Here is a 16688-nt window from a genome sequence, read left to right as displayed (position 1 = left end):
TAGCATATTTGGTCAATATTTACTTAAACTCCGCTCGTATCTGTATCAGGAGATAAAGACTTAAGATCTTTTAACTTCAAATCATCACGATTTTTCTTCGACATAACACAACCGATTTCATAATCTTCTTATTTGTACGGGATAAATGCCAAACATATTATTTATTTAAAATGGAAAAAGTTCTTGAAAAAAATGTTTTGAGTTGTGCTATATATCTTAAAATCTTATCATTCGTTAATATTTCTCACTCTTCTTGGTTATTTCTGAATATGAAAAATTGAACTATAAAAATATATCGCAAATATGTCAGTCGATGATATTTAAAGTGATGATTTTAAACCTTGATTTCCAAGTAACTTATATCATCCACAAACAAAAATTAAGTGAGATTTAAGTGTTCCATCTCGATTACTATACGTGCACAAACATGTGGGTTTATTTCAATTTCACCGCACAGAAAAAAAATGATTGATATTGGATTGGTAAAATGATGTTGCGTGATTTTTTTTCATAAAATATCATAATTTTTTTTTTGTCAAGTGAAGTTGATCAAACTCTTTGTACTGTACCAGAAATATAACATTTGATGGCATGAAATAAACGAAATCAGCCGAGAGAAACCTTTTTTTTCTGTCGTGGAAATGCAATGTTGATTTTATAACATACACTTGACTGTAGCAGTTAAATTGAATTTATAATAGTTATTTGGAGAATGAGCGCGTAAACACAACGACTATAAAATACATTTCTAAGCATACATTTTGGTTTTCATCATCAAAATAAACTTCTTAATTTCTTGTGTACGACTGTTTGATGTATTCGTGAAAATCACTTTTAATTTCCGGCGCATAATATGTGTGTACGATTTGGAAAATTCTGTTAAAATTGTTTGGTCTACCATTGTTGTACGTCGTACAATGTTATTGTGAGTTGTTATTTTCACAAAAACATCGTGGATATTGATATCTACTAGTGAGTTCAATACGAACGTATGTTTTCTTTCAACACTCGATTTTCCGCCAAAAATTGTGCATAGCTAGTGTTTTCATCTAGGGGCTTTTATCTTCAAATGTATACGATTTATACTGTAAATAGTGAACTATATTGCAAAATCATCTGTAATACGCGCAAATAAATGTGCATAACTGCATATATTTGGTGTATATTTCGTGTATATTTCGTCTATGGCATATTTTTTCATTCTCTTTTGTGCGGATCTTCTTCGATTCTGTGTAGCTATACTGTGTGTGTGTACACTGCAGTTTAAAATACACCTTATTCACTGGTATAGGCGGGAAATTTTAATCGTATATATGATGAATAGGACGTGAATATTGTGTATAAATTTGTATGAACGAATGATGAAAGCCCCTAGGTTTTCATAGGTGTATTAAACACGGTTATGGAATTTGTTATGTTATCCAATTTAACCGAAGCCAAACGATAGTTGTTGGTAAAATTTTCATCGATTTCATCGCACATTCTATGATTGAAAAGAAAAAGAAAAGAAAATGATATGAAAAAAAAAACATACGTTCTTTTTGAACTCATTAACAGAATATAAAATGCACATGCAGACAATGCCTATTGATGATTATTTGCCAAAGATCAAAGTACGAAATACGTTCATACAAATCGATTCAGGAAAAGCTTTAGGTGTTTTAAAGTATTTTCGATTGAAGCAATGCGTATTGGCTGAACTCTCTCTGTGTGTAACCAGTTTAAATAAAGTGATATTGGTTTGTTTATTTATTTTCCAATGAAGGTGCACGCTGCTGCTGCTCCTTTTGCCGTTACTGTTGCAGCCACTGAAAATGTCATTGTTATTCTAGTCGTTGTTTTTGTTGTTGCGGTTGCATACATGCGTTTATATGAATGACGGAATTTCATCGCATTTACACACGTATACGGTTTAACATGGATAATAACACCACATAATCAAGTCAGAAAGTATTTTGCGAAAATCCCGGTTATAATTGAAATTTATCATGCCTCAGGAAGTTTTCGTATCATTGCACTTGATTCGTTGAATATACATATTGGGTCGGTAAATAAGTATTGAGACTTTTTTCATAAAACCTTCGGCCATTTTATGGCTAATTACATTATTCCACCGCGTATGGAACTTCGAAGATTTCTCTTTATGTCAAATTTATTCTAGCTAGAGCTGGAGTTCCACAGAGACCCAAACAAATGGTATTGGAAAGTGTAAGGTCCGAACTATATGGTGGATATATGAACATTTTCTGATGAGTGTCTTTTACTTTTTGGTGGACCGTTAAAGATTTGTCTCACCTGATTTTGATTCAAGTTGACGATTAAATTGTGCGAGGACACAACTGGTAGCACCTCGCCATAAACTTCAACACCTCCAACATAACCATTTAGGTTTGTAGTGAACGTTCACTTACGAAGCTAAGCTATTGCTGCTTTTGTTTTTGTTTGGTCTTTTTCTTTATTTTTTATTTTCGTACGAAAATTTCATCTTGATTTTGAACTTTTTTCTTTAGAGTTTATATTTTATTACAAGTTTGTAAGACATGGCATTTTTAAATCAAAAATTTTTTTTTCGCAATTTCTCTTAAGCAAAACTCACATTTTCAAAAATTCTCTGTCTGCAATGTAGTGCTAACGTGGGCTCCAAAGACACTTTTTGAGAAAGAGGATCAAGACTTATTCACCAACCCAATATATACACTTCACAATTTTGATTACACCCATAATCACAAAACAAAATAGAAACTTTATACAGATAAAGTGGTAAAATACCATTAAAAGGAATGTAGTCAAATGGGCTCAAAATACCTAAAATTGCACGGCGTCCATTTCCTTTTTTTTAAATCTGCTTCAAACCTATGCGAATCTATTTAAACGAGAATTCCATCAAAATTATTCCAACGCTGGAAATAAAAATGGCTTTTATTTCTGACAATCTCTGGTTTTCACAAATTACCACAAATATTTTTCGACCGAATTCAAAGCATCGAAAGAATGTCCATTTTTTTGGATAACACACTGAGTGCTAGATATCGGTCACACGAGCTGAATGCAAGTAAACACTTTTAAAATAAGTGTATTATTGTAATATTCTAAATTCCATTTTACCAATACATACGCTAAAATTTCCGTATTTTTTGTAATTCTTTTCGCGTAACAAATTGTTGCTTCATCAATTTTAAAATGACCCAAAATAAATAATAGATTTATTCAATATTTCATGCCGTACGGCTTGGAAAAAGAGCACATGTTTCTCTTGACAAAATTCATTCGTATATGTATACATTGTATATAAAGTGCATCACATTCAAGAAAGAAAATAAATGATTCGAGATTTTTTTCCAAAAAAAAGAAAAAAAGAAAGCGTTTCTGTTAGAAAACGCTACATAGAATCTAAGTTATAAATTGATGTGCGTTGAAGTATGATGAGCGCCCATCGTACAGCATGCTGAGTAAATACACGTGTATTTAACTTTGTTTGACTATGCAAGTGAATAAACAGAATCATTGATAAGGAAATTTTCCACTCATCGCTCATTTTAATAAAATTCGAAGAATTTTATTGAGCTGAGGCTGGAAGGTGTTCTACTTTGATTATCGCCTTCTTCAAATTCTTACATGCGATTACAGAAAAATCGTATCTAGTTCTTTTTTAGACCTGTTAACTGATTATTCTTTCATCGAAAAATTCAAGATCATAGACCGATTTATTTGTCGTCAGAAAATCGAATACAATTGCTGCATTTTTTCTACGATATTCGTGTAGTTTTTTTTTTATCGTCGACGTTGAACATTGCATAGATGCATGAATATTCCGTGCACGGAGTGTTGCTATGGTGAAGATTTTCCTATACAGTTCGTGACCAAGAATGAGAGAAAAATAGTGAAGAAAAAAATACATGGTTGGCGATGTGGAAAAATTACAAAATTCCATACATTTGCTTGATGATGTCTATAAAAAAAAGGTTTTCTTCAACTCGTTTATAATAATATAATGTGTATATGATATGATTGAATTGTGGATTAATAAATAAATTATAATGATTTGTCGTATAAAAAAGAAACTATGAAAATATTTTTGACAAATTACGAAACCAGAGGAAAATCAAAAGAGAACGGTTTTTTTAACGTAAACGATCGAAACAAAAGGAGCTACTTATAAATTCTTGTCCTGAAAATGTTAATTTTGTGATGCTTAATATGAAATACATGCATTATATTCATGTACGTTATGAGTTAAAGGTGTGGATGTATGTTGTCTTTTATACTGTAATTGTTCTTGTTTTCCAACCATTTGAAAATTTTATTGTTTCGTTAGTTATTGGCCGCAATATTGTTTTTGCGGAAAATGATTTATCGATAGTCATTATTAATATATGAAGTGGCATAGGTGTCCATTGAAAGCAATGGTGGAAAATTGGCGAATAATAAAATACATATTGTCAAGCAGGCCATTAAACGTAAATTTCTGTCCTTTCTGTCATGGAAACATATCAACTTTACATGACAGTTTTGTTTCAACGTGCCGCCAATTCATTTATCGATATGTGAGAAGACAGAAAAAAAATATACTCCAGTACACCTTCATCGTATCTTTTGATGCGCTTACATTTATATTCTGTAAAATTTAATGCGCACAAAACTATTGGAAATATTGACATGCGTAACTATATTTCTTCATTGAAAACTTACTCTAATTGATCATGAACATCTCAATTTCAATACTTATCGTTCATATATCATGAAAGAAGCATATAGATAGATTTTTAACGATGGAACAAAAATCGAATAGCAATTTCAGAAGATTGTGGATTCTCACATATGAATATTTCGGGTGGTTTATTATTTAAAAAAATGCGACCCCCTCTTTAATGGATGGCACAGTCGGTTTGAAGTGAATTTCTATTTGAACCCTTGAATACGAAATTAAACCTCATATAAAATAGATTTTTTTTTGTCTTTTATGCTTTCAGTATTGTCGCTAAAAATAAACACACTCAAAAATCGATAAAGTCTTTACACCTGTATGGGTTTTATATTGAGTAAAGCAGCAACATGGTTCACACAAATATTGAATTCAATTGAAGGGAATACTACTTCTTTTAATGAAAGAGCCAGAGCCAGTTATAACTGGAATATTTGATTTGCCTCATATCAAATAGACTTATTGCAATAACATCATCGAAGATGGAAAATTGAAATTACTGAGTTTTTTTATAGTTATAAAAAAGACAAACACACGGACACATACAAAATTCATTTTGGTATGGAAAAAGATCTATGCCAGAGTAATTGCAATTTTTATGCGTCTTCGTGTTGTACATTAGACTCGCAAATGAAAGAAACTTGGGGGAAAAACTCTTTTCTATTGATTAAAATCCGTATTTACATACACAATCAATTTTTATTAGTAAGAGTCTAGTATTTTTGGGATGAAATGGACAATAGTGCATTAGAATAATTTATGGGTTTTTTTCTATCACACGCACCCAAATTGTCGAACGGGGAACGATGGATTCTTTTATGTTTGAAAAGAGACATCCAATAAATTGAATTAAAAGAACTCTTTATGTAAATTTTTTTTATTCCAAAGACTTTGTTGAACATTTCAAGTAGCCATAAGAATGATAAATTCTTCGTTTTTCTTTTTAAAAAGAAATTTTCCAAAAATTAGGAAAAGTATTAGCCTCTTTATGCGCCAACAATTAAATAGGTTTACACTAGGGGACATTCGTAGCAATTCTAGTAAGCTAGTTTTATTTACGTATTCGCTATTCGCTTACTAGTATTACTAGTGAGTACACTAGTGCTGCTAGTAGCTGCTAGTTTTTCTAGTGTTTTGAAATTACCTAGACGTATCGTATGATACATAAAAGAAACAACAGTAATGCTTAAGTCGCTTGTAAACGAACCAAGTGAATAGCGGAGACGCACGATAACGAAGTGAGTGTATTGCGGCAACGGATAACAACGTTCGTTGTCGCTATTCACTCACTTCGTTTTCGTGCGTCTCCGCTATTCACTTGGTTCGTTTGCAAGCGACTTACGCATGCTACAATATATTTTACATGCCTCAATTCATTTGCTTTGGACTATAATACGCTAGTGCTTGCTAGTCGCTGCTAGTTGCTGCTAGTTTCACTAGTTTTTCTAGTATGAATGTCCCCTAGGGTTTACAAGCTACAATTAAAGATAATGGAAATTATATCATTTCATCATGCAAATCTTTGTGGAATGTTTAAAATCAATGATAATCAATAGTTTGGGTTTTTGTTTTGTTTTAAATACAGACCATATATTGAGCTGACTATTCATTTGATGCGGTGCATGTTTGCAGAGCCAATTTGGTGTTGCCACTCACTTGAAATGTCCCATTTGGCGTGATATTTCGTCTAATTTCAAATGAATAGTCAGCAGTTTTATAATTTTCGCTGACGTTCTTATTATCATTACTATTATTGTCGTAGTTGTACAAAATTTAATAATCGAGCAAACACATCAACATAGTTGTATCTTTTGTTCGCCATTATTTGAATTTTTCAATTCAGATTTGGTCAACAACGGCCAACGGTAATATTATGGTGTGCAATATTGACTTAGAAATGTTAAGCGTTGGCAGTGTATTTTGTGAATATTACATATTTCAAGAGCAATGATAATTGTGTGCGGAAGATTCAAAAGGGAAAATCAAAGCGTCAATTTTACTTTAAAAAAAAGAAGCAATGACGAAGTTCTATCCCTATTATTGTTAAAACATAAATAAATCTACCAAATATATATGTATTCATTTATCTAAAATTATTTAAAAATATTGCAATGGAATGTGTATGCGTTGTGTGATTTTTTGTTATCATTTGGTTTGCTTTGGTTTTTGTTGCTGCGTGCAGTACATATCATATATCTAAGTGCATTTTGTAATTGAAAGGAATTTATGTGCACGAGCACGGAAGTAAGTGAGTGTATCGTGCTTGTGATGATAGGGTCGATTTTTTTGTGATGATAGGGTCGAGTGCTTTTTTTCACACCCATGCTGTATTGATCATGTCACAAATAAAATACATATTACTAATATTGTATATTAGCACGTACTACATTTGACAGTCCAAGATAAAAAACAAACTAATCACGAATTTTTACGAATTTTCACGATTTTTTTTTCTTCAAACAATAAAAGATCAATGTAAAAAGCACTTTTATTTCGCACTTCTATTTCTAGCAACAATATTAAAATTCTTACGGTCGAATAAAATTGAGAAATTCAATGCATTAGTTTTATTCAAAGGGTGTCATTGCATGTGCATGTATGTGTATCAATAGACAATACCTGATCATATATTTTAAATATTGTTGTTTGCCGTACAATATTTTCAGCTTTGGAATAAAAGCTTTTAAGTGACAAAAACACTCAAGTTCTGTATCAAAATTGATATGTAATGGGTAAGGAAGGCCATCGAACAAAAACAGTAATAAATATATCTATCTATAATAATATATAAAAACAAACATGCAAACCACAGGTACCTTATTTAGATTTGAGATATCTGATAGATAGAGAAAAACAACCCGAAACAACAATGAAAATGAAGGCGAACCAAAATGTATAGATGACAAGATGGAAAAATCGGACTTGCTTCGTTCGTTTATGTGTTCATGTTTTATAGTGGCAAAATATTTTGTCACCACTATCATGTTGTCAACAATGTCAAATTTATGCACCGTTTTTATATACAACATCGTTAGCGAGCTTTGTTTTAAACTTTGATAGAACATGAAATTTCCCGAGTCGAACACGCACAAAAGATTTACACACCGTTAAAAATGCATTCAACACAAAAGCGCACATTTATCGTTGGTATTTGTCGAGACGCCCATCATCGTATTGGATTCCCTTTTTTTCTCATTTCTATCGCTCTCTGTGTATTTCAGTTAGTATGTATGCTTATTGCTTATGCTTAGTTATACGTATTTATGCACATGCAGACAGTAGTGCTGCTTTTCCATGAATATACATAGATACAAACACATTCGCAACTGCTAGCTACGCATTCATTCGAAAATAATGGCTATATAGCCAAACCAGCGGCAACGTTTCGCTTCCAAATGATGTTGTATTCGCTGGCAAATCGTTCGACTGGATATGGCATCACCATTGGAGATACATGACAACTAGGGTGTTGCGAAAATATTCATTTTTATAATTTGCACTATTTTGCGTTTCTATTCCTTTTCTTCCAAAAAAAGTTAAACGTGTTTTTTAGTTGGTGCCAAGTATTTAATGTAAACAAAACTTGGCTAATTAACGCAAGTGAAAGCAAGTGATTTTTATTTGTAATTAGATATCGATGGGCACAATGAGCATTGTTTTTGTAACACCCTGATACATTTTTGCTCTTTACAAAGAGCATCACGCTATATAATAAAAATATTATTTAATATTTCTTCTTTTTTTCTCTCATCATTTTCGTTTGGTTTATTATGCGTTGCACGAATCCAGAATCCATGTTGTCCTTTGTTCGAAAATTCTGTTCGCATTTCTTATTATTTCATTTTTCATTCGATTATTGCCTAGCTCATCACACTCGCTGTGTTGAAATCGCTGAAAGGAAGGAAGACTGCTTGCGAATGAGGTTAAAATCAATGCAACGATACAGTTATTGCATCGATGGAATTTAAATTGGTCGCTTTCTTTAAATTGGTTGAAATTTGCCTAAGCAAAACAATCGTTAATAACTAATAGTGTGTTGTCGAATCTTAGAAAGTACTAAATAACGAGTGTGCCCCATTGAAATATGTATCTTCATCGAATACGAACCTAAAATGCAGATTTAGATGTAAGTGAATTGCTAGCAAATGTTTGTTAGCTTTCATCGAATTGGACATAATTTAATATCGGCTTTCTCTTTCTCATTTTCCATGTCCGATGCACAAAACATTGGTTTTGTGTGTGACGTTGTATATGTTACGTTCATGTGTTTAATTTTCATTTAGCAACCATTTTTAACCGTATTACCATGATTGTTACGAATTTGAGCTTCTTGCCACTGCCAAACTGATCAAATACAATTTGCTTAAATTTTCGAATCGGTTTGAATGTGTAGACGATGTCTCTTTTTAGCGTATGTATATGTTCGAACTTGTGTGTTTGTGCTCTACGCTGTTGCAATTGTTAGCTGTGACGCTGAAGTGTATGCGGAAGGCGCATGAAATTGCTTTTTTGAGTTTGAGTATATGTTATTTTTTTTTTTGCCATTTCTATCGCAATACATTGATATTCATGATGAATATTAGCGTTGGAGGTGTAGAAGCAAAGTATGGGTTTGATTATTGTGATGTCCGATTTTTATACAAAATTTATTATACCTTGTATTTGCCATAGTATAATGAAGTTGTGTCGTTGTTTTCTTTTTGTTTTGTTGTATGCGTAGTTTGGTATGTACATGTTGATGTTGCTGTAGGTGGAAATGTAAACAATTTATAAATTATCAAACTTTAATGAGTCGCCAGTTTCTTGACCACCAATTGAAGTGGAAAATCTTAAAGAAATTCCTGAAAATCACATCTTTGGGAGAAGGAAATAGAAGAACAAGAAAAAGACGAAGAAGAAGAAGAGAGCCGATTCTCTATGCAGTTTGGCTCGAACTGAACGAATAAACGAATAAACCAACAATCGAACAAACGAATAAATGTACACACAGCACACGGTTCGCTTGTATGGGTCATGGGTTATGTGTTTTAGTGTGCGGAGTGTAACTGTGTGTTCACTGCTTTTCGGCTCAATTGCGTTGCATTGTGGAAGTTGTGCAGAAAGCGGTGCATTACATAGATCGATGTGCACTGCACACAACAGTTAGCACCGTACATAACTTCATTTACCCCTTGCCTTTTGCTATCTATCGCCTTCCAGGTCTATTTTTTTTCCTTCTTTTTCATTGTACATGGTGGATGTGCACGAACCAAACGAACAGATGAACGAACGAACGAGCGAACGAAAGCATTTGATATACACATTATATATACGTTGTGTTTGTTGATATTAATGTTGATGCACACCGATGTATATGCCACACCGTGTTTGGAGAATTTTGTATACAAACAGACACACATGGGTCATTATTGTTTTGTTTTAAAAGTGAATCAGTACCTTTCTTCCTTGTTCCTGTATATCATTTGATTCGCTCTGTCCCATTTTGTCATCACTTGCTGCGCTCGTATAAAATTGGTTTTACTTTTTTGCATGTTGGTTTTAGTTTGCAGCGCGTTGTGTACATGCCCCATTTAATACATAATGCCAAGCGAAACAGAAACACTGATCCTGGCATATGGTGAGCGAGATGGGCCGACGCCAATACATGCATAATGTGTTAAATGTAGCTGAATTTCTATCGGTGTGCGTATGTGCATGAATATATATATACAAATGGATGTGTTTTTATGTGGATGTGTGTGTGATTGTGCAATTTAGGCAAATAAACATAACAGTAACACCACATTTCGCATCCAACGTGAAGAGCAAATAATATATACCACCACAACACAGCCCGAGTAATTTTATTCAACTGAATTTTTTCGAAAATTTAGTATATCAAGAGAATTGCAAGTAAAAGGACATAAATCCTTAACAATATAACATTTACGCTGATTCATAATTCTATTCTTGAATCGAAAAGGACTGTAGCGACTCAATTTTCACAACTCGCACTCGTTCAGCTTATTGATTTGATCGATTGATTTAATTGATTGAATTAAGGTATTATTATAATTTTTTGCTCAAACCGAATACGCAAAAAAGCATTTTGCTAAATTAATGCATTATCACGCAATTAAAATGACAAAAAGATACAAAAATTTAATATCGAAATTAAGGAAATAAACAGAGAACGCGATTGCCAAAAGAATTATAAACATTTAAATGAATTAATCATTGTCTTAATCTGTCGACATATAAATACATCAATAAACCGCATAAAAAAGAGCCTAAAATTCATAGTGTTGTTGTTTGTTTGTTTTTTGTTTCTTCAAAAATACTAATCAGCGTCAATGTAAAGCTTTTTGGTTCGTTGGGTTTCACTCTATAATAACTTTCTCCTTTATAACATCGTGTACTCTTTTCAGTCTTTATTTACGTTTACTTGTACATTTTTTCAATACTTGTTTTATTACTGCAAAATATATTCAATTGCAACGACTACATCTCGACATTGAAAATGAAACAGTTTGACATTTCTTCTTTTTTTTTTAGATGTGTATAAATGTGTTAAATAGAACAATAAAAAAGACTAGTTGTTTATAAAAAACAACGGAAAAACTCAAAAGAGAGCACAAAAAATATACCTCGAAACGAAAAAAAAAAAACAAAAACAAAATTAATAGTAATAGAAGCACACGGCAGTAAAGTCCTGTGAGGTTCGGTTTGGTTTGTGACGTGTGCCTGTGTGCTTTTGTTACAGTTGTAAGCAGGAAATAAGTGTGAAAACACATAACCGACACCCAGAGAGAATACAGATATTTTTCTTATTGAACTTCCTGGTACCAACTGACACTCAAAGGAAAAAAGTATAATAATAGCTACAACATCAACAAAAGAACAAGGAGCATAAAGTGAACAGGTTTTCATCCGTATTTATTAGTCGATATTTCTCGCACGCATTTTATATGTATTTCAATGCCATAATAAGATCAAAATATTTGCATATATCATCTTTTTTCTTGCGTACATGCATACATGCATTGTTGTTTTTATTTTTGTGCAACTATGAACGCTTTAATCGCATTATCGCTTAAAACTGAATTTGGCCAATCATTAATATGTTATATATTTGTTGGCTGGCAAATATAAATAATTTTAAGGAATTAAAATGGATTTTCACACGGAAAATCGATTTTGTGCCGTTCCAAAATTTCTCGTGCATTGAAACTGACCATGATAATAAAAAAAATATAATGAAAGCAATAATAACCATTTTCATCGATATCAAGTCATTGTCGATGCTCGCAATCATGTTGAGCGGTTGAAATTTTAAACCATCAAACCATGATGTGGACAGTGTCTTTTGTGTTGGGATTCTGTCATACATGTCACACGCAAATAGAAACCCTTCGTTACATAATCTATTGTTTATGATTTGCACACACAGACACATGCTGGATGTTTTAGGGTGCATTTTACTCATTTTATTACTTTTCACCAACACGACACCAGCGATTACTGAGATTTTATATACTTTTTCATACATGTAATATCATTTTGGCCGATAATAGTTCGTTTACTACATTGTGCTAAGCGGACAGGCGATGAAATGATACTATTATATGTATAGATTTGGTTTACAGAGGCCGGAGGACGGAAAGAAAATGAATGGGAGGTTGGGGATGAGTTAATTTTTCAACCCATTTTCAGTTGTTTGTTTCTTGTGGAATATTTTCGAATTTTTTTATGTGTCAAGATGGGAATATTCGTTTTTTTTTTCTGCTTTATTTTACACAAAATGCATACTAACATTTCAACTCAATCGGGTTTTGTATGAAACTGACACAAGAAAATTGGCAACGCTCCGAATGTGGGTTCATTCGAGGCATTTTAGTAAATGTAAACAATCAATACATACACATTTTCCAGAAGAAAACTTGATGTGTGTTTATGTATATATGGTATATTTGAACTAGTCGGTTCGCCGCACAGGAACATTTTTATGTACATGCACAAAACTTTTCGTAACTTATACTATTGAAAATGAGAAGGCATCGATGCTGAAAGTTTTCTTTGGCACGACTGTTTTTGACTGCAACAATTCCACAAAATGACGTTGATATATAAAAAAAGCATCACACAGAAAAATAATAATAATAGTAATAATGATATGAGAAATTGTCATACAAAATGATGATATATGCAATTGACATGAACCAAACTAATGAACAGGTTGAGAACAAAACTTTTTACGGATACTTTATGACATTTTTGAAGTGGAAATTCCATTTAGAATTAAACAATAAATTTTCTGACTTTGAAATTTTCCCAAAGTTCAAAATTAAAATGTTGATAAATTAAAAGGTACATCATTTTGCTATCAAGATATAGTTTAAAATAAGTTCAATGCCGACGGGATTAGTAGACAAAATATAAAGGTCTTATCTGGCGGGTAGACACTATCATGACTACCACGAATCATTTTAAATTTCGTCCATTTTCACCAATCTTTTTCAATCTTTGCTAATCAAATCTCTCTTAATGTGATTGCAATTCACATTAATGTCTCATTTTACCGATCTTCACCAATCTTTATTCATATTTTAATAAACACATCTTTTTCAGTCACAAATCTTCTGTCTACCCCCTGGAGTCTTATATACAAGTCAATTGTCCCAATTAAATTGGCTTTATGCATATCTTTAGACGATCGGAATTAAAAAATTTTTTTATTTCTCTAACATTCAATTTAATATAAACTTTAATTTTTGAGAAACTTTCCATAACAACACATTATTTGTGCTGAATTGTTCGTTTTTAATAAATATCTATAGAAATGCAATAAAAATGGGCGAGAATTTTCGTAAAATATATCAATTTGAATAGAATTCACCATTTAAATAGATAAAACAATTTGATTTGTACCAACATTGAATTGGCAACAACGAAAAATATAAAAAAATGCATTTGATCGCAAAATTATCAATGAGTAAAAATCTACTTACTGTACTGAATTTGGCGCCTATTCTATGGATATTTCTGCAGCTATTCATTTAAAAAAAATGTATGTGTCATCTGTTAGAATAAAGTCACTCAATATTCATCATGCAATGTATAATTCCTTAGTATTTGCATGAGTGCTACTGATATATGAGTGAAATAAATATTCATATCTAAGGATAAAAAAAACTAGTTGATGTAAGCTTACATGTGAATTATATATATGTGTGTTTGACCATTATTTTTCTTGTATTTTTAATAAGGCCGGATGAAAACGGACATCGTATAACTACAAATAGACAAACAAAATCAAGAAGCGAAAAAAAAAATCGGAAGAAATATGATGACTGCGCCACACTTTTTTGGGAACTCATATCCTGCATATCATAGACCATCGATTGATAGTCTACAGGCAAGAGAAAGTCCATTAGATTTGCAAATAAATAGCAAACAGCGAAATTGTGAATCACAACCACTACCATTACCAACACCATCTCCAGCAACATCGCCAAGGTAAGCAAATTCATTCTACTTAATCATGGTATATTTTTGATTCACATGGCCAGAATGTAGAAAATCAGATAATCGATTTCAACAATTCATTCACCATGTGAAATTCAATCAAAAATGCTATAAAAGAATTATTGAAGGAATAAAAAGATGTCGAATTAGTCCGATTGCCGTTTTATTGGATATATACGTTTCATACGTCACAAAATGTGCATATAAATAAATGCATACAACATTTATGCATGCAGTATGGTTCAGTGGTGTTTTGTTCCCGCGACTTCATTTTGTGCGAATCACTTTATTACATGTTATGAATATCAAATATAGTCACAAGTAAAATAGTTGGCCACATTTTGAAATAGACACCAGGCACATTCGACATCTTTTTTCCCATGATTTATGTCTAGTTTTGAATATACACTTTTTCAACGGGTGTAATTTTCCACATAAAACGACCCAGTTATCCGTACTTCAATCAACATTATCACCGAGAAAACTATTCTACAATCAACTACAAATAACAACAACAGTTGTTGTCAATTATTCCATAAGGACTTTTATGAACATATATCAATCTATGATTTTGATTTTGGTTTCATTTTTTTTATTGCAGTTCTTTCAAATTTTACTCGCTTGTCTATTAAAATACATTCGACTTTGTTTTACATTGAGAGCTATTTCAAAAATGTCCTCGAACCTTACATTTTTAACTACTACATAGTGAGTAAATTGAAATTTATGATGCCGGTTTTTATGGGGTGCATTACTCATAGTGAAATAAGAATGATTTGAAAAAAAATGCATATGTTCATACACGGCAAACAAAAACCTCGTCCAAACGAAGTTTCCATTCGATTCACCAGTTTGAGTTTGAATAAAAATCAATAGCAAATATTTTGCTCAATTTATTTTCACATAAAAAGTTAATTTTTGAAAGAAAATCATTTTCTTACCATTAGATAAGCTTTAATATAATTCAATTATTTAATTTTCGAATTGTATAAAAAAAATTGAAAACCATGTTATCTTCAACCAAAATTTTATCATCCAACATCCATTGTTGCATGGGTAAGTTACTACAAATATAAATTCCATTACTGTTAAACGAAAATAATTTGTAAATCTAAACACGGGTTGCTTTGTGATGTTTGCTGATTCATGTTAGTTATTTATAAACGTTTTTCTGGCGGTTTCGACTGAATTTTGGGACGCAAAGAGCAAACCAAAATATTTTTTTTCTTTTGCATATTTTTAGTGTAAGTGTAAATACTGTGATCGGGGCCGGTATTCTAGAACAATCCACAAAAATCGTTCGGAATCATTTGTTTATATAAACAACTCAGCTCAGTGAAAACAATAAAAGTTATTGTTATAATTATATTAACACTCACATTACTAAAATCACTATAACAACCACTTCTATTGTTTTCAGTCCGATTCAGCGCCTGACCGTAGCTAATATTTTGAGTGTGTAACAATTTTTTTAATATTTTCAATATTTGGCGACAAATGTAGAGCTCTATTAAAGTTATATTTTGGTACTTTTGGTGTCCATATTTGACGCCAAATGTTGAAAAGACAAAAAAATATTAGTTTCAAATGAATAGTCCGCTCAATATATTGTCGGAATAATTCCACTGTTGAAAGAGGTGTCGGAATAATTCCGAACAAAATAAGTGGAATATTGTTTATTTTTTTTGTCTTATGAATAACGACTATTATTCTCGTTATGTGCTACAATATTATTCAAAACAACATTCATTCATAGAAATATGTTTTTCGGAATAATTCCGAACAAACTGATCGGAAAGTGGCATTAGAATACCGGCCCCGTTTCTCAGAACTTCAAAAAATATTATCTTCTGAGCCAGTTAATGTCACATTTTCCGGTTCATTTTTAAAATTGTTGGCGCCAATTCATTATTGTTGAAAAGTTGGCTTTGCACCTTTATGACATCGAAGGGTGTGAATAGTTCATCGGAGAAAATCAAAATCATCAAGACCATCTAAGTGGTGGCATCTGTTTATTACATTGATTTTGAGTATTACTCAGCGATTGAAATTGCTTTTCAAAATGTTTTAATATTTGATTTTGGTTTTTATCAGTGCACGTTAAGCTTACATAGTAAATACAGTGATCTTTCAGATGTGTAAGCTTAAAAATATATGGTATTACTTAAAGTAATATAATATATAAGCGCTGTTTAGTATCGATCATATTCATTTTTACTTATATCAGCATTTTAAAAGTTGTGCTTTTAATTTTGTTTTTGAAACGATAAAAATGTTAGATAGTAATAATGTGTGTCACACAATTACATCTTTTTGTTATCATTTCACTTGCACTAATTCAAAATTTGGATCAATATTACAATTTCATTGATGTGTCTGGTTAGAATATGTCTGGAGTAAGAAAGGACTATTTTGTACAAGAGTAAATTTTTACTAAATCTTTATCAAGAGAGATAGCTTCAATATTCAATAATGAATGTTC

The 16688-nt window shown here is 31.8% G+C and overlaps 1 protein-coding gene across 7 annotated transcripts in view; it reads left to right on the top strand.

Annotated features, from left to right (window-relative positions):
* The first annotated feature begins 10596 nt into the window (after positions 1–10596).
* LOC116336797 (sex determination protein fruitless) overlaps positions 10597–16688 on the top strand; it is a 60023-nt gene continuing 53931 nt past the window's right edge. For 5 of the 7 annotated variants that reach the window (XR_004200740.1, XM_031760934.1, XM_031760938.1 and 2 more), the window contains exons 1-2: positions 11331–11603; positions 13948–14197. Coding sequence is in view for 5 of the 7 variants with exons in the window: in XM_031760934.1 (XP_031616794.1) it covers positions 14025–14197 (173 nt within the window). In the remaining 2 variants the exon portion in view is untranslated. Of the gene's footprint in view, positions 10745–11330; positions 11604–13947; positions 14198–15154; positions 15263–16688 lie in introns of those variants that run through there. The other 2 variants (XM_031760931.1, XM_031760936.1) reach the window with 2 other exon arrangements.

Source organism: Contarinia nasturtii, unplaced genomic scaffold (genome assembly GCF_009176525.2).
Source record: "Contarinia nasturtii isolate CC-2019 unplaced genomic scaffold, AAFC_CNas_1.1 Cnas_scaffold_187, whole genome shotgun sequence".
NCBI lineage: Eukaryota > Metazoa > Arthropoda > Insecta > Diptera > Cecidomyiidae > Contarinia > Contarinia nasturtii.
This window is presented reverse-complemented; position numbering and strand designations above follow the sequence as displayed.